Source organism: Aulonocara sp. 'chitande type north' Nkhata Bay, linkage group LG6, assembly GCF_057382095.1.
Source record: "Aulonocara sp. 'chitande type north' Nkhata Bay isolate Kocher_YH1m ecotype deep benthic linkage group LG6, A_spYH_male_GT1.1, whole genome shotgun sequence".
Lineage (NCBI taxonomy): Eukaryota > Metazoa > Chordata > Actinopteri > Cichliformes > Cichlidae > Aulonocara > Aulonocara sp. 'chitande type north' Nkhata Bay.
This window is the reverse complement of record NC_141349.1, coordinates 42,039,969-42,064,379: the sequence shown is the minus strand read 5'-3', so window position 1 is coordinate 42,064,379 and position 24,411 is coordinate 42,039,969. Positions and strand designations below refer to the sequence as shown.

Below are 24,411 nucleotides of genomic sequence, written 5' to 3'. Positions count from 1 at the left end.
GTCCTCTCACAGAGGTGACAGTTGTTTTGCTGTTGTGTACTCGGGGTTCATGTTCTTAGAATTTCTGCCATTTCTGTGGTTTTAACTTCCCTTTATGTCAGCCTGCTTCTCATGCTCAAACTCCAGTCTTTATTTCAAGATTCACGATTCTTTATTGTCATTATGCACAACAAAACATACAGTTATACTCCCTCACGTGGTGCACAACATTTAATTAACAGATAAATGTAGTGACGTATAAAAAGTATAAAGTCTAAGTAAATATATACATACAGATACATGTACTCATGCCTACATAAGTACACAAAAATAACAACTACATGTATGACTATAAAGGCAAAAGCAATAGGAATGAACATGAGATATTCACAGACTATGAAATGTACACAAAAAACTGATGATTACATGAGAATATGTGTATATCTTAGGATGTAAACATGCAGAATCAAAGTAGAATATTGCAGTTTTTACTTGTGTAGTAACATTTTATTACAATAATTTAGTTCCAAATACGTTACAGAGCAACAAAATACTAATATTTTTTTTAATAGTTTATAACCATTAACAGGTTAAGCAGAACTTAAATGCCAAGTTAGCCATTAATGTCAAGGTCATGTTTCCGGCTGTCCCCGGATCTCCATGCAAGTCTTACAATGGGATGATTGTAAGACTCGCATCAAACTACTGTGGAAAATTCACCTCACAGCAGAAGTGAAAGCAGTTAAAAGTAAGAGAATACAGAAGCAGGCTTTCAGTGGAAACAGCGGCTTGGCAGCTGAAAAGGAAGTGGTCTGTTAGACCCTAACATCATCACCTTCAGGGACACGAAAATAGATACAAGATGAGGTCTCACTGGATTACATCGATTCTTACTGGTGAGTAAGAAAAATGCTTTGTGGGATATCAAAAGTCTGCTTTAGGAAGGAGGCAAATTTCAATGATACTGATGGAAATTTCACCTTCCAGCAGGTTAAAGTTGTGTCAGATGAACAAACAGATATGAGAGAGGGAGTCATGATGGCATGACATACACTCGATGTGATGATGGGAGCAGGACGTTTCATTGTTGTTTTTTGAATATTTTAAATGTTAAAAAGCAAAAAAAGTAAACTACAGAAATGCTCATGAGGAGAAAAGTTCAAATATTTTCATTGAATCAAAGAACTTGGGGTCATCAGGAAGTACTCAGGAGTCAGACTGCACTGCTGCTCGTAACAGAAAACAGCACCCACGATTACACATCAGCAAGCTCCGACTCAGGATACAAGAACTCACAGATATGTTCCACTCAAGTCACAAAAATAACATGACCTCCTCCAGCTGATTCATAGGATATACGTCTCAAAGAGAGAATTGAGCGTCATCTGCATAACATTTTAAATCTACAACATTAATCATCTTAATGATCTTAAAACCCCTTTCCTCGCTTTTAATTGAATTCTGATGCTCTTCTGTGAAGATGGTAGTTCATAGGTGCTTCTCCTCCAAACTGGCTGTGGGTCTGCTGGGAGTATAGGATAAAAGATGCAAATCCAGAAGTGGAAATCCAGGAAACCTGGAGGCTACAACTACTGCCAAGAAAACCTTTCCAGTCTCTGTCCAGTCAAATGAATTTGCTCCAAGTAGACTCTGATTACACACTAACTGCATAAAACTCAATGCACCTGAATACACGTTGAAGACTGAATGCTTAAAAAGCATTAAGGTGTTATGTATTGATTAAACAGCAAAAATATTCTTTTTAACCATTTCGAATGGAAAAAAAACTCTTTCTGAAAACGAATCTGCTGAGTGCTTCCCATCAGAGCCAATGAGTTCTTTTTTGGATGAACAGACTGTAAATAAATGTGAAATGAGCAACACTTTTACATAACTGTGGATACAGAGAAATATTTTTGAAACACTTCTTCAGAAAATAAAGGAAAATGAGCCGCAGTGTGGTCCAGTTCTGTGAATCTGTGGTTTCCATCCACTGAGTAAGATAATCATTTCAAATGGAAATATTTTTCTGTTAGATGGTTTCTGTGCCAGCAGCCTTGAGTGTATAGTCATAGATTGTGTATGACAGATAAACAGCCGCAGTGATGTCACCCGCTGGTTTGGAATTCGTTTTTAAGCCAAGTTAGCATTTTTGTCACCATCATGTTTGTTTGTTTGGAGACAGATGTGATTGCATTCATAAACTGTATGGATGCACATACAAGCCAATTAGCTGCCGTGTTATTTGTCAGATAATTCAAAGTGACCCAGGCACTAACAGCATAAACTAGCTGTGTGCTGGCTGCAGGTGCAGATTTTTCCACCAGGTTGTAAACCTGTTATTTGTGCTGTGATTTATATATATATAGGAGACACTGGGGACTCACTCAGAGTCTGAGAAAGGTTCAGGTGGACTTTAGACGAGCTGCAGTTTTTCAACATTTTCCCACTGCTTGAGTAAAACTGAATTTTAAGGACACTGCAGAGAGAGATCTCTCTGTGTGGCTCGTTAAAAGTTGGTGTCCCTCTGATCCCCTTCAGAACTGATCACATCTGGGTTCTGGATGCTGCTTGTTCCTGCTGCTGAGGTCCAACACGTCCAGCTGGGTTCAACAGCCAGCGTGGGCTGTAACCTCTCCTATCTTTATGACACAACGTGGCTTAAGCATCACCCAGATAAACCTCCCACCATGATCTTGTCTGCCAGCCTCAAAGAGGGACGACCCATCCAAGGTGACCGATCATCTCACTTAAAAATGTTGGAAACATGCAGAGAGTGTAAGGCTGTGATTTCACTTTGTGAAGCAGGTGACCAGTAACTACCAGTTACTCTTTTTTTAGGGTTTCAGCTCAACAGTCGTTATGCAGTGACTTTGGTGAACCGCTCTCTGGCACTGATGATCTCCAGTATCGAGGACAGAGACCTGGGGCTGTACTACTGTATTTCCTACGTAAACTCAGACTTAAAAATTGGGGAAGGAACCAAGCTTCAGGGTAAGAGTAACCTTTAGGTGATATTTCACTGTGAAATTTTTCTTTAGCTCAGAGTCAGTTCTTCCACACAAACTTCCCCTGCAAAGTCCAAGCAGGACAGAAGGTGAGGTTATGTACTTGATGTAAACACAAATTTAATTCAGGAGCTATTTTACAAACCGGGCTGGACATCGAGAAATTATGCAACTTCTAAACGTTTGCTCGGACTCCAGCCTGAACGAGACGGATTCATGAACAGGTTTTTTAGAAAGAGTGAAGTGTGGTCTAAAACGGGGGTGTCAGACATGGCCTGGTAGACAGAACTGGTCTGGGAAAGGGTCCAATTCATCCCACTCACTGGCTTCTGAAAATTTCACTTTTTACTGTACTGACGTCAGTGTTACGGCCTTCTTACTAATGACACGACCCATGGAGTGTCAGACTACACCCAAGTAAGAGATAAAGCATTAACCTGATGAACTTCTTTGATTTACAGCTGCATTTCTTTCTAATGTTGTGTAAATCACATTTTTATATTAAGAAGTCTCCGGGAATAAATGTGGAGTTAAACTTGTTCACACTGAAAAAAAGAAAACCAGTCAGAGGTGATGCAGGACTTCATGTCTCAGAACATGTTTCACCCTCGGCTTTATTTTGTCTGTTTGTCATCAGTTTCAGGTTTATCTCGGTTTCTTTTTAATCACTGGTACTGCATGATCACGGGTTTCATCCTCATGATTATGGTACTGGCTGTTTGTGTCACCCACTGGAAAGCTCGGGCGAAGGAGAAGAAGAAGAAGACCGCCATCCGGACCAGATCCTGACATCACCCGTAAATATATGACAAATAGTAGTAATACTTCAACTCCGACACCAACTACACTTTCACAGCTGATAGTTTATGCCCACTATTACATGGATTCAATGTATTAATGTTGCATTTGTATATATACAACCTGTGTGTGTATGTCTGGGTTTTTATTTTGTGTATAAAGTGTAGATTCTTTGTTTTTCTTCCACTTCTTATTTATGGCATTCTTATGTTGGGTTGCTAAATGCACTGTATTTTTTCCTTCAAGTAGTTAAAATGATTTGTTGCTATTTTGCTTATAAATGCAAAACAAAAAGTTAAGTCTTTGTGTATGTTATTATCCATGTTGCTCAGTTATTTAGTTCCCCACATATCTTACAAAGCTATGAACTTCAATACATCTGGAGACACCAAGATAAGGCAACAGGCAGATACTGGAGGTCGTTGGTTTTCTTAGAAATAAACTGAAGTGTATAAGAAATAAATACAAAAATTTCAAAGTTTTAAATTTAAAGTTTTTTAAGTTAAGCTAACAAGTGTAAAGCTGGGGTGGGAGTGGCTGGATGCCATACTGCTTCACAGAGTGAATGGGTTAAACGCAGAGAGGAATTTCCCCACGGTGATCAATAAAGAATACATTATTATTATAAACACACGCCACAGACCGAAAAACGGTGAAGAAGCAAAAACTCCGACGCCCGAACAGGGACTTGAACCCTGGACCCTCAGATTAAAAGTCTGATGCTCTACCGACTGAGCTATCCGGGCTCTGGACGAATTCACATAAATGCTGTATATGACGAGACACGTGCCATATAATTATATTGTTTGTTTGTTTTTTTTAAACTGGTCCGGATCTACGTTAATGGCACAGAGTCGTTTACAGTGTTTATAGCCTTTACAATAGACCCTGTGCACGAGAAAATGCTAACTTCTTGTTTTATGCTAAGGTGCACATAGTCTATTAGCTCTGAAGCGTTTGAAAATACCGGGGAGTAGCTGGCTAGCTCCCTGTTACAAACTGCTACCTTTACTAAACTGTATGCAGCTACAAAATGCAGCAAATACATTTATACAAACGCAGAAATACCACAACAACAACCTTCTCTGATTGTAATTTTTACACTACCTGATTTGTAAACAGAGAATCAGGCTACATTACATTAACAAGAATGAACGAATGACGAAGAACTTCTTCTACAATTCATTATATAAGCACAGAATTCTTTATTTTGATGCGCGTGGCTCTTGTGGTCCTCCATAGGACCAAGGTAGGAATTTTGTTTTGTAATAATTTATTTTGGTTTTCTGGGTCTTAACTTTTAATGAGATGAAAGAAAACGCTAAATTCTAGGGAACCTTGCTGGGTCGTCTAGAAGTGTCCAAGACACTAAACTAAGAATGAAAACAGAAAAGGATTCACAGGCCCCAGCGAGATTTGAACTCGCGACCCCTGGTTTACAAGACCAGTGCTCTAACCCCTGAGCTATGGAGCCTGGGACGAAAGCGAGAGCCGCCAGTATTACCAAAATAGTTAGAGTCAAGTTAGTACAACGGACTTTGCAGGAGTATATCTGTAGAACCAAAGCGCCATTATGTTTTACGACATAATTATTAAGTAAAACAGACATTTTTGAATCCTGGTTACACACGTCATCAGTGGAAGCTAATTGAAACATACATATGAAAAAGTAGAGACGTAGAGATGAAGAGAAATGACTTAAGACTTTAAAAACGTCTAATCGGCTTCTAAAAGTTGATAAACGTGCAACTGAGTTTTCGTTATTCTGTGATTTCAATTTAAATGTTTTCAGTTTAAATAAAACAATCTAGATGTCATTCCATGTCCTCCACTAGACGGCAGTGTGCGACCACCCACACAAAGATAACCACTTTCCTAAACTCCTTTCTTTTAAAAAAAATTTCAGTGAATTCCCAACACATAGAAAAGGGTTTAATTTTACATTTGAAATCATATTCCACCTGTGCGCGTGTTACAAAAAGTAAGCAGGTCAGTAAACTGAAGCTGTATGTGTTCTCTTTCTTTGCGTCCACACTGGTGCGTTTCTGGGCGTGGAGTGAGGGGGCAGGAGCTGGTGGGGTCCCCTCTGGAGCCTCATAGTTTTTCACTACAGTGTGTTAGTGAAGATGGAGGCGAAGGGATACGTGCCAGATTAATTTCATCACATAATGGAGGCACCATTTTCCCACTTTTAACCCTTTAGATGGATTCTACTTCCTGACTTTTTGGATAGTGTATTTTTCAGATTTATAAATAAGAGAAGAAAGCGAAGAGTGTTTTTCCTTTGTTGGGTAGAGAGAGGGAGAAAGAAAGGAGCCATGGTTGAGCCGAAAGGATAGATTTTCATTCATGAAGAACCGGGATTTTGTTCCGAAAGTCTTGGAGTGTGTGGACGCAGAAGATCGTATCAACAGGTGAGTGTTTTATACAAGTACTAACATTTGTGCGTAGATTAAAGCTGTAGAAAAGTGAGTATTTCAGGCAGACCTGCCCTCACAAACCTTTAGATTTTTCTTTGCGATACAAGAAGAGCTAGTATTACTGAGAATATGCTTTTTAAAAGCAGGAATGAGAAATCGCGTTTGTGAATTTATTTGCAGGCTGCTGAAAATGAAGTGATTGTGGGTTTAGTATCGAGCCGTGGCGACATTGTTAAAGCTGTTTCGTCTATTGCTGGACTTGTTTTCTTGTTTATATGATTTTTTATTTTATTTTGGATCCCCTCCCCTGCTGCTGGTGAAATGTGTCCGTCTGAGTGGACATTCCTCCAGATTTCAAAATTATTTCAGAATTTCAAGCATTAGCTACCAAAAAAACTGGATCGGCGTTTGGATTCTCTCCATCTCTCCTCCGCCTCTCCTTTTCCTTTTTTTTCTATTTGATCTACTAATCAAGGTGCAGGTACAGGTGGCCTGTCTGAGCGAGAGAACATACAGGGAGAGTCAGAAGCTGCATGTGTGCATTTGTCTGCATGTGTCTGCATCTTTGGCGTGCGCACTCGTGCGCGTTGAAGACTGTCCAGCGGTCATTTCCCGGTGCCCTGGGGGTCACTTTATACAGCCGTGAATGGCCGACTGTAGCAGAAGTCTCATGGGAAGCAGGAATCAGCTGAAAGAATCTCAGAATCAACACTTCATCCTCGCTTTAGTCTGTTTGGCTCTCGCTGCAGCGCACGCCAAATACGCACAGGTGCGCGCACGCAACCTGCCTCCCCCCGTCTTTTTCTCCTCAGTGTCTACCCTTTATTGTTATTTCACTAATAATCAAATGCAGTGTCACGTGAAGGACTAGAACTGTCATATTTGACGTGACCAAATCTATGTAATACAACAGCATCTCCTCTATCCTGTCCAATAGGGGCGTGCCTCGCTTTACAGTCGAAAATGTTTATTTTCTGTAGCTACGCACGAATCTGCTCAATGAATGAACACATGAACAACAGAGGTCACGATTATTTCACTGCCACGAGACTGTGGTGGGTGGGTGAAGATTTGTGATATTTTTGGTTAATTCTTGTCATAAACAAAATGCACAAAATTCACAATGGTGACATTACCAGACTCTGATCTCAGGTTCAGATTTTGTTGACATTAATAATCTGGATAATTTCCATTTAAGATGAACATAGTGTCGCTAATAGTGTCATAGTGACATAGTGTCAACCAGCATTTAAAATTGAGTTATGGAAGCAGACTCTCCACTGCTAGTGGTTCTTTTCTTTTCTTTTCTTTTTTTTGGGGGGGTCCCAAATAGAAACAAACCACGAATAATTCTTTAAACATCTCTAGTTATTCAGTAACATGACTGAACTGAATTGTTTTTACTACAGTGAACATGGAGAGATACTTTAACCGCCTTAAATAACGCACAGGTTTAGCCTAAGTGACCTGGAATACGTCACATTAGCCCGTCAAGTGTCCCGGATGGGGCCAGTCTCCAACATCACCACTCCAGGAACAGCACAGCAGAACGTTTTTTCCTAGACTTCGCTGCAGTCGTCACACTTTACGGAGCCACGCAGTGTTCTGCATTGGACCCTCTGTGGGCTGCTTCTGGCCCTCACACCTCTGTGTGTTTAGTTTGTAACCATTGCTTATAACCAAGTTATTAGATGTTTCATTCTTCTCATCCACATTTATGTCCAAAGTCAACAAAGCTGTCCCCGCATAAAGCTCTGTGTCTGCTAAAGTTTAGTGAGTGGGTGGGGAGCAAATCATTGGTGTGCATATACAACTTTTCCTGTCACTGACTTCATAAACAGATGTTTATTTGTTTTTGAATGACAATCAGGGACCGGTCGAACCTGTTCAGGGTCTGGGAGTTGTTCTTTCTGAGGTTGCGCTGTTGGAAGCTACTACTTTCTCAACGTTTCAGTTTGCAACGCCCCAAACTACAGAAGGAAGGCACACACACACCCACAAACACACACACTAGCTGTTGCTGTCTACACCCAGCAAAAGGAATCAGCGGCTTTATTATTTTTTTATTTTTACGCGGCACCGAGGCCGAGACTGGAGTTACCCCAGCGCACAGGAACCTCAGCACCAGGCCGCCGAGCTCTGCGTGTGTGTCAGTGTGTTTTAGCGCAGCGTGTCGGTGGTCTAACAAAGGCAGGCTGAGCTGGGGCCGTGATTTCCTTCTCCCCGCGGCCATGCGCGGAGCTCGGATCTTCGTGGAAGAATGCGCCGCCTTCTCCCGGCGTTAGCTCAGCCTCGGCTCCATGTAAGTCCCCCAGCCTGGCTTCGTTTCAGCGATCGGGCCTTTGTTATTTATCACGACACTGGCTCGCACAGACAGGGAGCGATCGTGGCTGAAACGGAGGGATTATAACGGAGAATTTCAGCCCGTTCGCTGCGCTTTTGGCCTCTGCTTGCCTTTATTTGGGCTAACAGCCTCCTCCTGTTTTACCTCCACGGCGCTGCTGCTTCTCACTGTTTTCTTGTCGTTTCATCTGTGCTTCTCCCCTCCAGGGCCAACAGTAACAACATGCTCCTGGCCTCTGCCGTGGTGGTGTGGGAATGGCTGAACGAACACGGCCGGTGGCGGCCCTACAGCCCCGCCGTCTCCCACCAGATAGAGGCGGCCATCCGGAGCAGCGACCCCCGCGGAGGGAGCGTGGTGCTCGGCCAGGTGGACAGCCGGCTCTCGCCCTACATCATAGATCTCCAGTCCATGCACCAGTTCAGACAGGACACAGGTAAGCTGGGACGATGGGGCAAATGGTGCACGCTGCAGAGCTGTCATGTCGGGGTTTATTTGCAGGTTCGGGGACATAAACTTGCTGCACTGAAGCAGAGTAACAGTCCTGTTATGGCCAGGGGTGCTTACAGGATTTCTATTATTGGGGGACCCGTAATGAGGAAGGGGGGGTCCAGTGGAGATCAGCGTCAAATGAAGTGTCGAGAACAGCAGCATGATTGTGAATTTACAGCTTCGGTGTAGTTTCGTTTTACACCTCTTTATTTTTGTAATGCGCTGCGTGGACAGACTAAGGTCAAGTGTACTATTTATGAATATATAAAAATGGAATAGTACTTATATTTTACTTTTTACTACAAGCCTCATTCGCCCAACCACACAAGCACATACACACGCAGCTCGTCTCAGGCCTGTTTCAGACTTCTGCTGTGAATCTTTGTACGTAAGTTGGTGACGTCGTTGTCGGTATTTTTCCTAGTGTGTTGTGCGTTAGTTACCTTGTGTCCCGGTGGCTGGGTGCCCGTTCTTTGTTTCATTTTTACAGTCAAACGTATTTGTCCTTCTACTTTTTCCACTTCTTTGTGCATTGCTTCACATCCAGTTTGCGAAGATACATTTGAAAGCCACAGCGATAAAGTAGCTGGAAATGCACAGGAGGACTGTCGACAGGCCAGCGTTTCACTTCTCAGGTGGTGGTTTGTGGACAATAAACTAGTGACACTTGCAGGTGTTCTCTGTCTTGTACAGGGTTGCTTCAGCATGCAGGCTGTAGTAGCCAGAGACTGAACCCTTGTCATTCTCTCTCATGCCTGAGCCACATCCACCACAGTACTGTGGTACATCAATTTGGAGACTTTTAGGAGAAAACTTTGAAAAGAACTCCGCTATTGCTTTGTCCCTGTTTCATCGTATTTAGTTCCTTCGCATCCAGCGCTGAATCAAAAAGCCTGAGTTTTTCTCTGAGTAGTGACACCTGTCGTTCAGAACAAGACTGCAGCGAGCACGGAGTCCCTAAAATGTACATCACTCAGACCCAAGTGGGCCCTAGCAGGCTCACAGATGTGGAAACTGCTGACACATCTGTAATACAGATGTTCCACACTCCCAGTTTTCTGGTTTCATGTTTATTTTAAAGTCTCTGTTTTCCTGTTTCTCTCACTTACATAACTTTCAAACATTGTTCGTGTAATTGGCGTACACGTGTTCGTCTAATGTCACAGAGTTAATACAGTCTAGACACACAAATATAATTTCTGTAGAAGGAACCTGGCAACACACCCACCAATTCGAGGGGTGTCTAAGGGTTTCCTGCAAAGACACCTCTTGCCCAACCTCAGGAATTCTGTTAGTGCACAGTGTACTTCTTTAGCATCTGGATTTTGGCCTCTACTAATCATGGTTAAAGCTTTTTCCTTAAGTCACTGTTTACCCCTAAACACATCACTGTATAAGCTTAGACAGAGGTATAAGACAGTGGTGTCAAACATGTAGCCCAGGGTCCAGGAAAGGCTTACCAGTGGCTCTATTACAGCTCTCAGGGTAGCTCTAAAAGTCTCAGCAAAGTCATTAATAACTTAATTTTTAATGTCTTAAATTTGCTGTTCCTGGTGTGATGGTGGCAGCCTACTAATCAGGGGTGTTTGGAAAATTAGAAGTATTTTTAGAGCTTGACAAGTTGTTTGACTCATAAAGAATAAGTATTATTTAGTTCCAAGAACTCAACATGTGAAGACTATAATGCACCTGTAATATAATTCATAAAAATATACATCCGTTTGCTCAGCGTATGACGACTGGGACCATTCTTATATACCCTGAGACGTCTCCAAAGGCAGTGTTATCCAGGAAAATCCTGCTAGAGAATGCAGTCAATCTGGGATTCTGCTGGACAATCCTCCAGATGTTTGCACCACATTTATTTGGGTCAACAGGGCTGAAATATGCGATGTGAGGAAATCGAAAGACACCATCTGTGATCTCTCATAGGATCTGACTTCACGTTTAAAAGGCTGGCTGAAGGCTCGAGATCCAGCCCTCTGCAAACTTTAATCCAGCCCAGAACATTTGAGAATGCAGAGTTTGTTAGAGAACAGTTCAGTCACACAGTCTGGGTTTCAGCAATAAGAACCACCAGTTTGGTGAATGGCTTGAGTTTGTTTGGTTTTTCCTGATGTTTGTGGGCTGCGTTTGAGATGTTTCAGACGTTCTCTTATCTGACAACAGAAACAGAAAAACGTACATGAGACCAGTTTCACTGTGAATTTTGTTGCATTGAACAACAACAACAACAAACTTTATTTATATAGCACATTTAAAAACCAGTGGTGTACCAAAGTGCTTAACATGCAAGAGGGTAAGATGAAGTAACAGGGAAGGATGAGGGCTATGGCAAGGTACCAAAACGTGCTAGCAGGTTGAATGGCATTAAAACACACGAAGGGAAAAGAATTGCATATAAAAGCATAAAAGAAGGCTAAGTGTAGAAGATCAAACAGTCAAAAAATTAAAAATGAATTAAAAGCCGAAGATAAGAATAAGCGTTAAGCTAACTATCAAGCAAGCGTTAACTGGTAGAAAAGGTGAGGCTAAATAAGTGGGTTTTTAACCGCGATTTGAAGGATTGAATGGAATCAGACTCACGTATAGCGATGGGGAGGTTATTCCATAAATCGGGTGCAGACAAGGCAAACGCGCGGTCACCTCTAGTCTTCAGCCGAGATCTTGGCAGTACCAGGAGTGACTGGGAAGATGATCTTAATGCTCTAGTAGGGGGGTATGATCTAAGTAGCTCAATGAGGTAGCTTGGTGCTATATTGTTAATAATTCAGAAGGTAAGCAGCAGGATTTTGAATCGGATGCAGTACTTAACGGGAAGCCAACGCAGATCAGCAAGGACACGGGTGATAGAGACACGCCGTCCACTACCAGTAAGGAGACGAGCAGCTGCATTCTGAACAATTTGGAGTCTATGGAAGAGAGTAGAGTTAAGACCGAAGTAAAGTGAGTTGCAATAATCCAACCTGGATGTCACAAAGGCGTGGATAAGCTTTCCAAGGTCCCGATGTGGAACATAATGTCTGGCCTTGCTAATAAGACGCAATTGATGGAAACAAGATTTAACAACAGAAGACGCTTGTTTATCGAACTTAAAAGAGCAATGAATATTCAAACAGAGAGTAGGAGAGAGTCAGACGGATATAAACAGCAAACAGAAAGCCAAGTGAGCTAAACTGCACTGAAGCACATGAAGGGACAGGAGATGGGAGACCACGGAAGTGGTAGTTTGAGTATTTGCACGTATATTTAGAGTGTTTTTAACACCTCCTGACGCCCTAGCAGAGCTGTTAATACAGTTTAATTCAGAAACAACGTGTTAAACACCAAAGTCACAAAAACAGTCAAACTACAACAAACTGAACGTCAATGCAGTTTCATCACAGTTCATGACCTAGCCACGACCGCTAATCTACTGATGCAGCTTCCTGAGCGTAAATTTTACATGTACTTTTTGACTTGTACTGATTCATTTCAGTGTTGATGGACTAAATGATTCGGTCACTTACACCAGAAACTGCAGGTGTTTGTTTCGTGTTTATTACATGACGTCATCATTAAAAATAAATGGTTAGGTTCGGAAAAGGGTCACGGTTAAGTTTTTTTTGAGTGGAGAAAATTCAAAGTGGCTTGCAAAAGCAGCAGGCGGTCTAGTTTTTGGTACTAAGGGGCTTTATATTACCACAGCTTTGATTTGATACTTTCAAGTTTTAAAAAGAAAACTCAAAACATTGTAGAAATGCATTTTTAGCAAACAGAAAGCTCTTTAAAACAGTAAGATAAGAAAGCGCCCAAAACATAACATGAAATCTTTGAAAAATAACAAATAAAAAAGAAGGCCAACAAGTCTTTGTCTTTAAATATTTCTGTGATACAGAACAAATGTTAGTGTGTGTGTGTGTGTGTGTGTGTGTGTGTGTGTGTGTGTGTGTGTGTGTGTGTGTGTGTGTGTGCTTGAGATGCAGCAGTATGATGTTTTGGAGCAGCTGTGAATGACCATCACAGCTCTGAGTTCACTGCATACTTAAACCCTTATCCACTGACACTAAACACACACACATGCACACACACTTTCCCAGCAGCTGCATCCTCCTCCGACGGAGAAAAGAAACAGAGGGACCTCGACTTTGTGGACAGAATGGAGAATTTCAAGGCTTAATGAGCAGAGTTCACTCCAGCCGTCCTCCTCTGTTGCTCCCTCTGCTCTTCCATTTCTGCTGCCCGAGTGTTTAGTTTCATCGATAGGCAAAAAAAAAAAAAAAAATCCCAGGGGTCTTTCTGTCCGACGTGGGAGAGAGAGAAGTGTATGAGTGTGTTTTCGGTGCAGAAGGAGTGAGATAATTGGGCAGTGCGTATTCTTTCGTTCTTTCTCTCACGCTCACATCGTTTTTCCAGAGATCTTGGATTTTCCCAAACAGATGCGAGCACGCTCATTGTGGTTTTGACATGCACGGAAGGGAGAAAGCGTTTAGAGAAGTAGAAGCTGAGGCGCAGGTTCTGATAAGTCTGAGGTTATAATGTACATAAAGAACACTCAAAAAAATAACTTTTTGAATGAACATAAAAAAATCATGGAAAGAATTCCCACATAATTAAATTGCTTTATTTTAGCATTATGCAATTCTGTTATTCCAACTTAATGTGCTTGAGTTGGACTAACTTGATTAATTAATGATGAATCAACTGTTTTACTACAGTTGAGTCCAACTTAATTTAATTGAGTTGATCCAACCCATGCAAATTACGTTAGTGCGACAAAAATGCTTAATTGTAATAGAAAGCCATGTGGAAATCCTTTCCATGATTTTTTAAAGAGTTATGTTTTTTTGGAGTGTTCAACAAAGTCTAGAGTCTGGTTAACATAAAATGTTAATGGATTTATAATAACTTCCACTCCATCCATCCTCTTATCTTTACCATCTTTTGTAAACGTAACAACCACCCAATTTCATTTTTATAATTCCCACTTAGTTTTCAGTTCTACGTTTGTTAAACCCCAGAATGCTCTTATGTTTTTCATCTCAGATATTTTGCTTTCTCCTTAAATCTGGTGGCCTTATGGGACAGAGATGTAAAAAGCAGGCACAGAGCAACAGATACGATACTGATGAAGTATGAAATAGAGGAGTTGGGGTGGAGGTGGGCTGCAAAGTGGCTTGCAGATAGATGAGGACCTGTAGGGAGAACTGTTCATGTACCACAGGGAAGTGACCTGAATGCAGACTCTCAGAAGCTGAGCTGTTGCCTTTAAATACTTTAAATGCTTCCCCCTGTGTGAGATTTGCCAGTTAGATCAGTAGAAGGTAGCTGAGTCATCACCTGATGTGACTGGCTTGGAGACTGGCTGGTGCAAAAGCACATCACATTTCAGATGGCACAAAGGCGAATTCACACAGGTTTGTTTTGAAGTTGTTCCCTGTGCTTTGTGCACAAAACTGTTCCATATATTTATTTTTCAAAGTGTGGAAATATAAACCGTCCTAATGGAAGATGAGGTCCTCAGCACCTTTGAGCTGCCAGGTCCTCCTGCAGACCACCTCCTGCATGCAGATGGAGACTTCCTTTGGAGAGCGGCGCGTACATTTGACCCCGCTGGGAAGAATACATGCACTACAGGTCTGTCTTTACAGTCACATATGAAAGGATCTCCCTCCCAGTGCAAGCTCTCCCAGCACTGTCAGATGTGGTTGGAGCAGAGCGTGTTTCCTGTTCACCTCAGGTCTCGCAGCGGGATCGTCGCTCCGCAGACGCTCGCTGCGCTGTCACCACTGATAGCACGCCGTTTAGCTGACATTCAGGGAAAAGCCTTCATGTTCCTGTGCTGCCCTGCTTCCCTGGGAGCTTCACTGCTAACAGTGATGTGGTATTTCTGCTCTGCACTTCTTAGACATGAAGGTTGTCATTGTGGTGGCGGTGGTCTCGTTTCTGTGGGTGCGCTCTTCCTTTGGACCGCGGAGGCTTTTCAGTTCGTCCTTGCTTGCGATCCAGCTCCTTTTCTTTAACTTTAATTAACTTCTCTGATGGATCATCTCGAATCATCACTTGTAGTTTTTGGAAAAGGGAGCGTAATTATTCTTATATGCAAAAATGTGACGTTATGACCTTGATGAGCTATTTGGGACGAGACTTAAATGAGCCTCCTTTGAACACATGTATGCTTTCAGTCATTTGTGTGAGTACAACACGATTTCCTGTAAACACAAAGATTTTAATCTGACAGTATCTTAACTTCCTGTTCCTGTCCTGCTTGAAGTTCTTTTTATGTGAAATTGGTACAGAAGGGATTTTTTTTACATGTTAAATAATAATAATGATATGTATATTGTTGTTAGTCCCCGTAGGGAAATTACTCCTCTGCATTTAACCCATTCACCCAGTGAAGCAGTGGCAAGCCACCAATGCAGCACCCGGGGAGCAGTGTGTAGGGACGGTACCTTGCTCAGGGGTGTCTCAGGGTAGCCGTTCAGTGAAGTCGAACCCCCAACCTTCCGATCATGGGGCAACCACCCTACCTGCTGAGCTATCCCTGCCCTATATTTATATTTGAACCAAAAATCCTCTATTTGCCTTCATACTTCTGTCCTGCTTTTCATGAAGATTTACAGTCAATCAGCAGCAGCTCTGGTATGAAAACAGTGAAGATTTTGGACTTCTCTTCTTTTGAGTTTGCGAGGAGACAAACCCATGCAAATATTTTGAGAGAAATAAATGCAGAGCCGCTACAGCCAGCTGCCTCTCCAGAGAGTCTCTCATTCTTTGGGCAGATTCTGGCTTCACAAACTTGGACTGCAGCTGGAAACTGTAACAGTTTATGCTCACCACCTTCATCCTCTAGTGTTCTTTTCACTTGTCGCACACGTTGGTTTGCACACTTATATAAATTGTGTTGATGTCACAGCATGTGTGAGCAGTGACCAACAGGCTGAACATAGCTGCAGCATATGTGCACTACAGTAGCATGTGAAGCAGAACAAGACTGTGGGACGAGAGGCTGAGTGGAGAGGCAGCTGGATGATGCTGGACGACCTGGTGACCCTGCTGTTAGGAGAAAGAAACAAGATGAAGATGGCCAGGGCTAGTTTCACAATATGGACAAAGTGATTGCCATCCAGTAAATTGGTTGGCCAATCGTCTTTTACGCTTGTGTGTAAACATTTTTTAAAAATTAGTCACTAATTAGTGTTCATGTGGTTTAGGAGAGGCCTGACTTAGCAGAAAATCTTTGTACCCAGCACATTTGAGCTGCTCTGACTGCATAACCGAGATGAGGGTGTGGTTGTTGAAATAAAGTAAACACGTTTTTATGAGATGTTTTCAACAGAGTGACGTAAATGTCCTTATTTTACTGGGCTTTAAAAGAGCGGCTCATCATCGCTTTCTTTGTGCGGCTTCTGTTTTTTTCAGACTTCGAGGGCATCTTGTGTTTTTTTGTTGCCCCTGCAGCTTGTTGCTGCTCTCGCTCCAGCTGGTCCTGCTGAAGGAGGCACATTCCCAGACCCCCACAAAGCCCCGGGGCGTTAGGGTCACAGTAGAAGGCGGGTCGGGGGTGGATTCCCCAGAGACGGAGGGTTGGGGGTAGATTGGTGGTGACAACAAAGAGTGGAGGAAGGGGGGAGAGGGAGTGGCAGCAAACATCAACACTGACTCTGTCTGCACGCACAACAAACCAGTTGGCAGGAAATAAACAATGGGTTTGCACGCACTGGTGAAACCTCCATGCAAGAGACGAGATGTTTGTTTAAAGGGTCTTGTTGTTTGATATGTTTGGGTTTTATCTATCAAGCCCACAGTCTGCAGACGTGTCACACTGCTCTGCTTCTAATGTTCAGGCTACTACGCTTCAGTGTTTCTGAAAATCTGCAGCAGAAGGATTACCAAAGACTAAATGTCTCGTTTGACATTTTTAAGCCTTGTAAAGGTAGTGGAACAAGCTCTGAACACAGTATTTTGGTATCACCTTTCTAAGGTAAAAGCTTCTTAACCATCTCAGATTTTCTTAAAAATTCAAAACCAACACCAAGGATCGGGCGAAGAGTTAGCACCGCCTCTTCATATTCACTTTTTACCTTATTCCCAAATGGAAACTGGGTCTCTTCCTTTGTCTCAAACTCTCCGCTTTATGTTCTGCTTCCTCTGGTTCACCTGATCTGTCTCTCTTCTCGACCTCTTGCCCTCTTTGTATGCTTTTCTCTCTCACACTCTCTGAAGCTGAAAATTGAATCTGAACCCAACACTCGAGGGACGGGACTCTTTCAAGGTGAGACAAAGACACGAAGAGAGGGAGAGAGAGAAGAGGACAAAGTGGGTGGGTGTGGAAAAAAAAGAGTGGAGAGCTCAGCTGAAAGTTAAACAGTGATGAGGAATATTAGTGGAATAAGAAACGATGGAGAGCGCCGAAAAATCATGATATTGTCAGGAGATGAAAAAGTGACTTCTTTAAATCACATGCCTGGACGTGTCGTCTCTCTTTGGTATGATAGTAAATATCTTTAAGAGAATGAACATTATCGCTGTAAATGTACTGTTATCTAAAGAGATAACAGTTGGAGTTTCCATTCAGGCCCACAGATGAAGAAAGTTCCAAATACAAAGGTTATCAAATCAATAAATCTACCCAGAATCTAGATATGAGCCGGCGTCATACGCGTATCACAAACAGCCCACTGACAGGACTGCAGAGTGGCTAAATTTACAAAGGAAGATAAAACTATCAAGTGAAAGAAGTGTGAAGAGGTTAAATACGGAGCCCCGCAAGGGACATTGGAGAAAAAAAATTAAAGATGAACTTTTGCGAGATCTTGCAAAATAGGCCGAATCCTTCCGAGGCCGCCAGCTCAATGCTGACCAGGTGGTCGAGGAACGATGTGCCCAGAGTGCGGTGTTCCCTCTGGCTCTAGTGGGCCTTGACCTCCCGGTCATCTTCGAGCAGGTGGGTAACAGACGTCTCTGAAGACTTTTGCAAATATGTGATGTCTTGATAAACCGAGCAGATATTTGAAGTTTACACTTTCTGTAACCCAGAAAGAGTAATATTAAAACTAACTAGCTGCAGCCAATGTTGGAAACTGGAATTGGCTGGGCCGCGCTATGAATTCTTGGATAGGTTGGGCCACAAAGGATACACCCGGCCCATCCATCAAATTCGGGGAAATGAAGGATGCATTTGAAGCAGCCTTCAAATTGAGACAGCCTTCGTCGCCTGGCTGTGAAGTCATCGGCCTTCAGATGCACCCTGTGAAGGATGCGGCCTATTTTGCGAGATCTCTCAAAACCTTTGTGAGATCTCGCAGAAGTCCCTCACAGGGCTCCGTAGTTAAACACATAAATCAGGCTGAAAACAAGACCGCTGCTGCAGACAAAAAGCACTTTATGAACCTGTGTGAATTTTAAATGCTCTGCTCAGTAAACGTGAAAAAGAGCTAAAGAGCTGAAAAAATTCCGACTGTGTCAGGCAACAGGACATCGGCATCATTTTTTAATTGCTTGCAGCCAATAAGATAATAGCAGAAATCAAGCAGCTTCCAGGAATCCCGATTTCTTACTGATGCTATTCAGGAGAAACAGGCAGACTTTTTATTATCTCTTAAAACCGCAGGAAATCAAACACAGGTGAAACTGATGAGGGTGGACAGACAATCACAAAGGAGGGAAGGAAACAAAAGCAGAAAGTGAAAACACATGTGACACGTGAGAAACGTAACCTTCAAAGTAAAACACAAACACAGCAATGTGACAGGAGTGCCCTGAGTCAGTGTTAAAACCATTTTTGTTTACCCCGTCCCGTCAGTGCATTAGCATATGTTTGCAAAGGCTGTTGCATAAAAATGTCTGACTTGAAACTGCTGTTCCAGTTGTGCAACACCGCCGCGTTTAAAGCTCACTAATCCTCGAGAAGCAGACCGAAGAAAGCCGAGTTAGTGTCCTGCAGAGTGTCAGCTTGTTTTCTGTGCAGAAGGAAGTCCAGGGAAAGTGAGATGAAGAAGCTGGAAGGGTCAGAGCTCAGCTTTTCTCTCTCAGTTGTTGTTGTGAAACTCTGCGTGTCGAGTTACTGTTACTGGGAGGCCTCCGGGGGGGCATCACTCACCGCCTGTGCACACACATATAGGAAAGCATGTGAAGGCATCAGTAAATATTTATGTCCCTGCTGCTTCTCGGGGAGTTTTTTAGCCTTAAAGTGTGAGTTCACCCCTAAATTTGAATTCTCCTCTGTCCTGTAGTGCTGTGAATTTCCCCCCCGAAAAAACAACGTCGCTGTCCAGAAACCGTGAATCTCGTTGCATGTAGGAACTGTTTTCTTTCTACTGAACTACACCCAGCAGACAGAGGTATCCGTCTGACCATGACGAGAGGCTGAAGATTTTGTTTGGCGCATGTAGACGGAAAGAAAACAGGGGTCCAGTTCAGTGAGAACCAAATCTCAGTGCGACATAAAGGATTATTATGAAGTGTGAATAATGCAAACTCAAGCGAGTCCAAGAATAAAAATAAGAAGCAGGGAATGAACATAATGGGGTCTACTTTAATGTTCAGGAGCTCGTTTTATTTATTCAGCCTAGGTAGTCGCCCTAATCTCAGTGTTAAGATTACAAAAGCTGGCGCAAGTTTGCAGTTTGGCTGGAAAAAGAGAAAGCAAAGAAGGATGAAAGAAGAAAAAGTGACAGCAGAGGAAGAGACGGCATCAGACAGCAGGAGGGTGAGAAATCAGGACGAAGTAATGAACAAAACAAGAAACAAGAACAGAAAGTGTGAAAGTGATGACAAAAGTCGAGACGAAATAAAGCGCATGAAGCAGGTTTGTCTTATCCTCTCAACCGCTTCCTCTTTGTGTCTCGTTTCGGTTTTATTGCTGTGAGAATGTGCCACAATCCGGTCTCGGTGCAACCTTTCCAAGTGTGTCAATTTGAATTTTTCCATCCCTGTCTTCATAAAGACTCCGGAGGTGTTCATCAGACTCGCCAGCCCTGAGCCCCGCTCGAGGGCGCTCGGGGGGCCATTTGAGGATGATGAATGGAGAAGTGGAGCTACGAGGTCGAGGAATATTTTTCGAGAAGTTGTTAAAATTGCAGTAGTTTCGGCTCATTTGCTTCTGGCCGGGTTCAGGTTGGGTTCAAACTGGGACACGTCACATTTGAAAGATGGGGAAGAAATCTTCGTCGTCCTTTTAACGGGTGGAGGAAAGTTAAAAAGGATGATGTCACAATGTTTCGGTGCACATCTGATTTAAGAGGGTCTGGGGGAGCAGGGGGAGCCCAGGATGATACTGGATGTGCATCGCGCTGTATGCTAGATGCTTGCTAAGCTCTGCTGAGGAGTCCTTATTTAGATTTAGTCCAAGCAAAATGTGCCAGACTTTAAGAACTAAGAATAACGAGCACATAGTCTTTACACCGCTGCCAGCGAATGTGATTTCATCCATTCTGGTTTATCTGGCTTTCATAGAATTAGAAATATGTACATTTGAACACAGAATAAAACCTTCCCACATGTAACGTACTGCATTATTTCAACCCTCGAGTGACTGAGCTGTTTTACGGACTAAAATAAGGTTTAGATTTTATATGGGAAAACTTTTAGTTAATGTTTCTGTATGTGGTTATCACACTGTTTCCTTTATCTATGACAGATACTCCAAAGGATGTTAAAAAAACATCTCATGTCTCACTTTATTTTCTCACACTTACCTGGGTCAAGCCAGTCAAGCGCATGCCTCTTTCCTCCTCTCCGGCTCCTCTGGAAGGACACCGAGGTGTTCACAAGCCAGTCGAGAGGTGCGATCTCTCCAGCGTGTCCTCGGTCCGCCCTGTGGTCATGTCCTAGTTGGACATTCCTGAAATACCTCATCTGGGAGGCATGCTGGTCTCCCAATTCAGCCAATGTATGATTCAAAGAACTCCTATGATGGAGTGAGGAAAGCTCAGCTGAACCGGGGATACCGTGCAGCCAGGCCTGGGGGATGGGCTCATTCAAGGGGCACTTGGCGGCCGACCGTAATCCACAGTGTACGAACGAGCCACGTGTGTTTGTCCAATCTTAGCTGCTTAAACTGGCTGTATTTATTGTAAACGATAAAAAAAAATCCAGTTTAGAAAGTTATTTGTTACTTTCAAGAGTCTGTTTCAAACTAAATCTGAACATCTGGTTTGCAGATGTGGATATTTTAAATATTTTGTCCAAAAACACTTGAAATGATGCCTTTTGAAGCAGCAAACCTCACTCCTCTCAGTCTGTTTGAGTTCAGTGAAGAAAATCACAAAATAATCATTGGAAGTGTAAATTTACAATATAATCAAAGCCTACAGAACAGAAAACATACATATATTTCACACTACTTGTTTCACCAATGACCCAACCCGACTGCCTTTGGGTTTTCATGATTTCAAGTCACAGCAGCATCTAAGGATTTTAATTACTGGTAAACTGTTGCTGTATAGACAGCAGTGAAAAATGCCCGCTGTGGTTTCAGTGACCCAGTGTGATGTATTTAAATTCTGTCAGTGACCCAGGGCCTGTCAGCTTTCTGTCATTTATAAAGCTGATAAGGAAGGACGCCTGTGTCTCCAGGGTTTTCTGTGACTCGCAAGGTGTTTGAAATGTCACGACTTCCTCCAGCTGACTGGTTCGGCTTCAGGCTCAGTTGGTAGCGTGAAAGCCTTGTAGCTGCAAACAGCAGAGATCTTTAGGTTGCTGGTTTGAGTTCGGCTTCAATGATGTTGGTTTTTCACACACAGCGCTGAAGCATTTGGGCTGAAAGACAAACCCCGAGTCTAAGGATGGTAACTGGTGACAGAAGAAGAGTCAGTGTTGTTTACAGTTGTAGTTTATGTTTATGGCAGCGGGTCACAGTCACGGGGTTTTAATTAATGCTGTCATATTTATTATTTAACCCAATTATTCATCTTCTTGAAATGTGCACTTTTATTATGCAGTAAATGAAACTAAGAAACATTTTAAGATGCTAGTGAGTGTTTTGACTGTAACAGTCATTTACATCAGAAGACGGGTTTAAATGTGTGGACAGGCAGTTTGTCTCCTTCGATAGCTCAGTTGGTAGAGCGGAGGACTGTAGGTGGAAACAGCAGAGATCCTTAGCTCGCTGGTTCAAATCCGGCTCGAAGGAAGCTGTTTTATTTTCACATACACTGCCAAAAGGTAATCATTTTGGGTGCTCGTGTTCGATGAACTGATTGTTCTGAAGGTAGCAGAACGACTTCCAAACAGTTTGTAAACAAAGAACCAAAAACAGTTAAAATCCTTCCACAGCTTCACCTACAGAAACTCGGTGAGTTTGACTTATTTTACACAGATCTCGTCTTCGCTCAGGCTCCACTAAATCGTGAATGAGTTTACAGGGGCAAAAATCACAGAGCTGTAATGTGATGTGGTGCGCTTGATTTGTAATACAAGACAAACTGAGAGCTTAAGAGCAAAAATAAATGCAAAAAAGGTTTCTATTTATAATCCTTAGTCCTGAATACACATAAAAATCTACTTTACTGCTCAAAACCCCGTAAAAAGTAGAATTTAGGATCACTTGGATGTTTTCTGGAAACACAATAAATACAGATCACTAAGGAAATGTACGCGTTCAGAGTTTTCCTGCACAGAGGAATTTGGGACCAAAGAAAAATCACGTACGCTGTAATAATCATGTAGGTAAAGAGTGACTCGTGGAGTCTGTGACACAGGGTCAAGCTTTCTAAGCAGATTATTAAAGTGTGGCTGATACGAGAAGTGTGAAGAGGAAGTGTCGGCTCATCCCAGACTTTCTCGCATGGACGAGAAGTGAGAGCGGCATAAAGCATGACCCGACCCTAACATGTGTGTGCCTGCTGGTCAGTCTGCAATGATGTGTGTGTGTGTGTGTGTGTGTGTGTGTGTGTGTGTGTGTGTGTGTGTGTGTGCGTGTGCGTGTTTGAATGCAGGGAGGGGTCAGTGGTAAAGACAGAGAGGGAGAACAATAAAGACCAGATGGCCAGTTTCTTTCTCCACCTGCTTCAGGCCTCTTTGTGCTCCCTGAGCTCTGTAATATTCACACGTTTTCCTTATTTACTTTTGCTGTTGGGTCTGCACCACACACACACACACACACGCACGCACACACACACACGCACGCACGCACGCACGCGCGCACACACAAACACACGCACGCACACACACACACACACGCACACACACAAACACACGCACGCACGCACACACACACACACACACGCACACACACAAACACACGCACGCACGCACACACACACACACACACACGCGCACACACACACACACACACACACACACACATGCATTCTCTTGGCTCCATTTAACAACTCATTATGTTGCAGTTTTCTTTTTCTTCGAAGCAGAAATCCAGGAATCGGCTACACCCAAAACACGCTTCGCTTGATTTCAAACGTGAGCGACAAGCGAAAGCAGCCGAGCGCCGCGTGCTGATCCGACTCTGACAGATGGATGATTTGGGAGAGGTGTGGTACTATAAGAGCGAGGAGAGGGACTGCGGCTATGAAGCTTTCCCCATACGACACACGGACAGACACACACATGCTCGTTCCTACAGCTGTAACTGCTTTAATCAGACCCTTTTATGGAGGACACCCAGCATACCTACAGTAAACACACGAGTACACAAACACCCACGCCCAGTTTCTCCTGACTGACTGAGAAAACCAGTATGAAGGGAGGGCCTGAAATTCATATTTGAGAAACAGGGAGAATTCCTCCCTCACATGCATCCCACGGGGGGATTTTCCAGCCTGCTGTGTTATTGGGGTTAACGTGGGCAAGATGACTGCTGGAGGTTTTAAGCAGCTGACTAGTAACCTGCACATTGTTGGTTTGAATCCCTGTCTAGATGTTTGGGTCTCTTTGATTACTGTTTCCTCCACAAACGGAATGATGTGCAGGTGAAGGCCACAGATAATTGCTCTCTCCTTTCTCCCGACTACACTTTTCTCTAGTTTTCTGGTTTGTAAGTGTGCTTGGCACTACTGGTAGCATGAGACGGTGCCTGCAGGTCATTCACAGGTCATCGCCAGTGACCTCCCAGACCTCAGAGGGGTAACGTAACAGGAATGGCCAGTGGCTATAGCGCCTTCCGAGCAGATTCCTCGTCAGCTGATGTAGATTTACATTTTTAGCCGGAGGTCCACGTCTGCCTTGTACTTCTCTGCTGTCTGTATTTGCTGAAACAGGAGACAAAGCTCGCTGAGACAGCACGTCAGGTGTTGTCCGGGTCAGATGTCAGTCCACCTGTCCAGCTGTTTGGTTAAATTTACTGCATTATAAGTGCTCAGTTTGCAGGAGCTGCTGATAGCACTGACTCCTCTGTACAGGCTCTGTAGGGAGGAGACAGTCTGTGTGTTTT

The 24,411-nt window shown here is 43.0% G+C and overlaps 1 protein-coding gene, 3 non-coding genes and 1 gene segment (V, D, J or C); 3 read left to right on the top strand and 2 right to left on the bottom strand.

Annotated features, from left to right (window-relative positions):
* The first annotated feature begins 739 nt into the window (after positions 1–739).
* Positions 740–4,028, top strand: LOC147328589 (Ig kappa chain V-V region J606-like). The segment is given in 4 exon segments: positions 740–875; positions 2,521–2,712; positions 2,821–2,973; positions 3,625–4,028. Coding segments are annotated over 4 exon segments (531 nt in total).
* Positions 4,029–4,458: 430 nt separating this feature from the next.
* trnak-uuu (transfer RNA lysine (anticodon UUU)) lies at positions 4,459–4,531 on the bottom strand. Its single transcript has one exon. It is a non-coding gene; the product is annotated as a tRNA-Lys (tRNA).
* A 655-nt stretch (positions 4,532–5,186) lies between these two features.
* trnat-ugu (transfer RNA threonine (anticodon UGU)) lies at positions 5,187–5,259 on the bottom strand. Its single transcript has one exon. It is a non-coding gene; the product is annotated as a tRNA-Thr (tRNA).
* A 634-nt stretch (positions 5,260–5,893) lies between these two features.
* Positions 5,894–24,411, top strand: part of LOC147328584 (E3 ubiquitin-protein ligase DTX4-like) — a 42,418-nt gene continuing 23,900 nt past the window's right edge. Inside the window, exons 1-2 of one of the 2 annotated variants that reach the window (XM_086297068.1) lie at positions 5,894–6,199; positions 8,756–8,982. In XM_086297068.1, the coding sequence (XP_086153194.1) occupies positions 6,135–6,199; positions 8,756–8,982 (292 nt within the window). In that variant the 5' untranslated portion in view covers positions 5,894–6,134. Of the gene's footprint in view, positions 6,200–8,151; positions 8,508–8,755; positions 8,983–24,411 lie in introns of those variants that run through there. The other variant, XM_086297070.1, reaches the window with a different exon arrangement.
* trnay-gua (transfer RNA tyrosine (anticodon GUA)) lies at positions 22,068–22,155 on the top strand. Its single transcript is given in 2 exon segments — positions 22,068–22,104; positions 22,120–22,155. It is a non-coding gene; the product is annotated as a tRNA-Tyr (tRNA).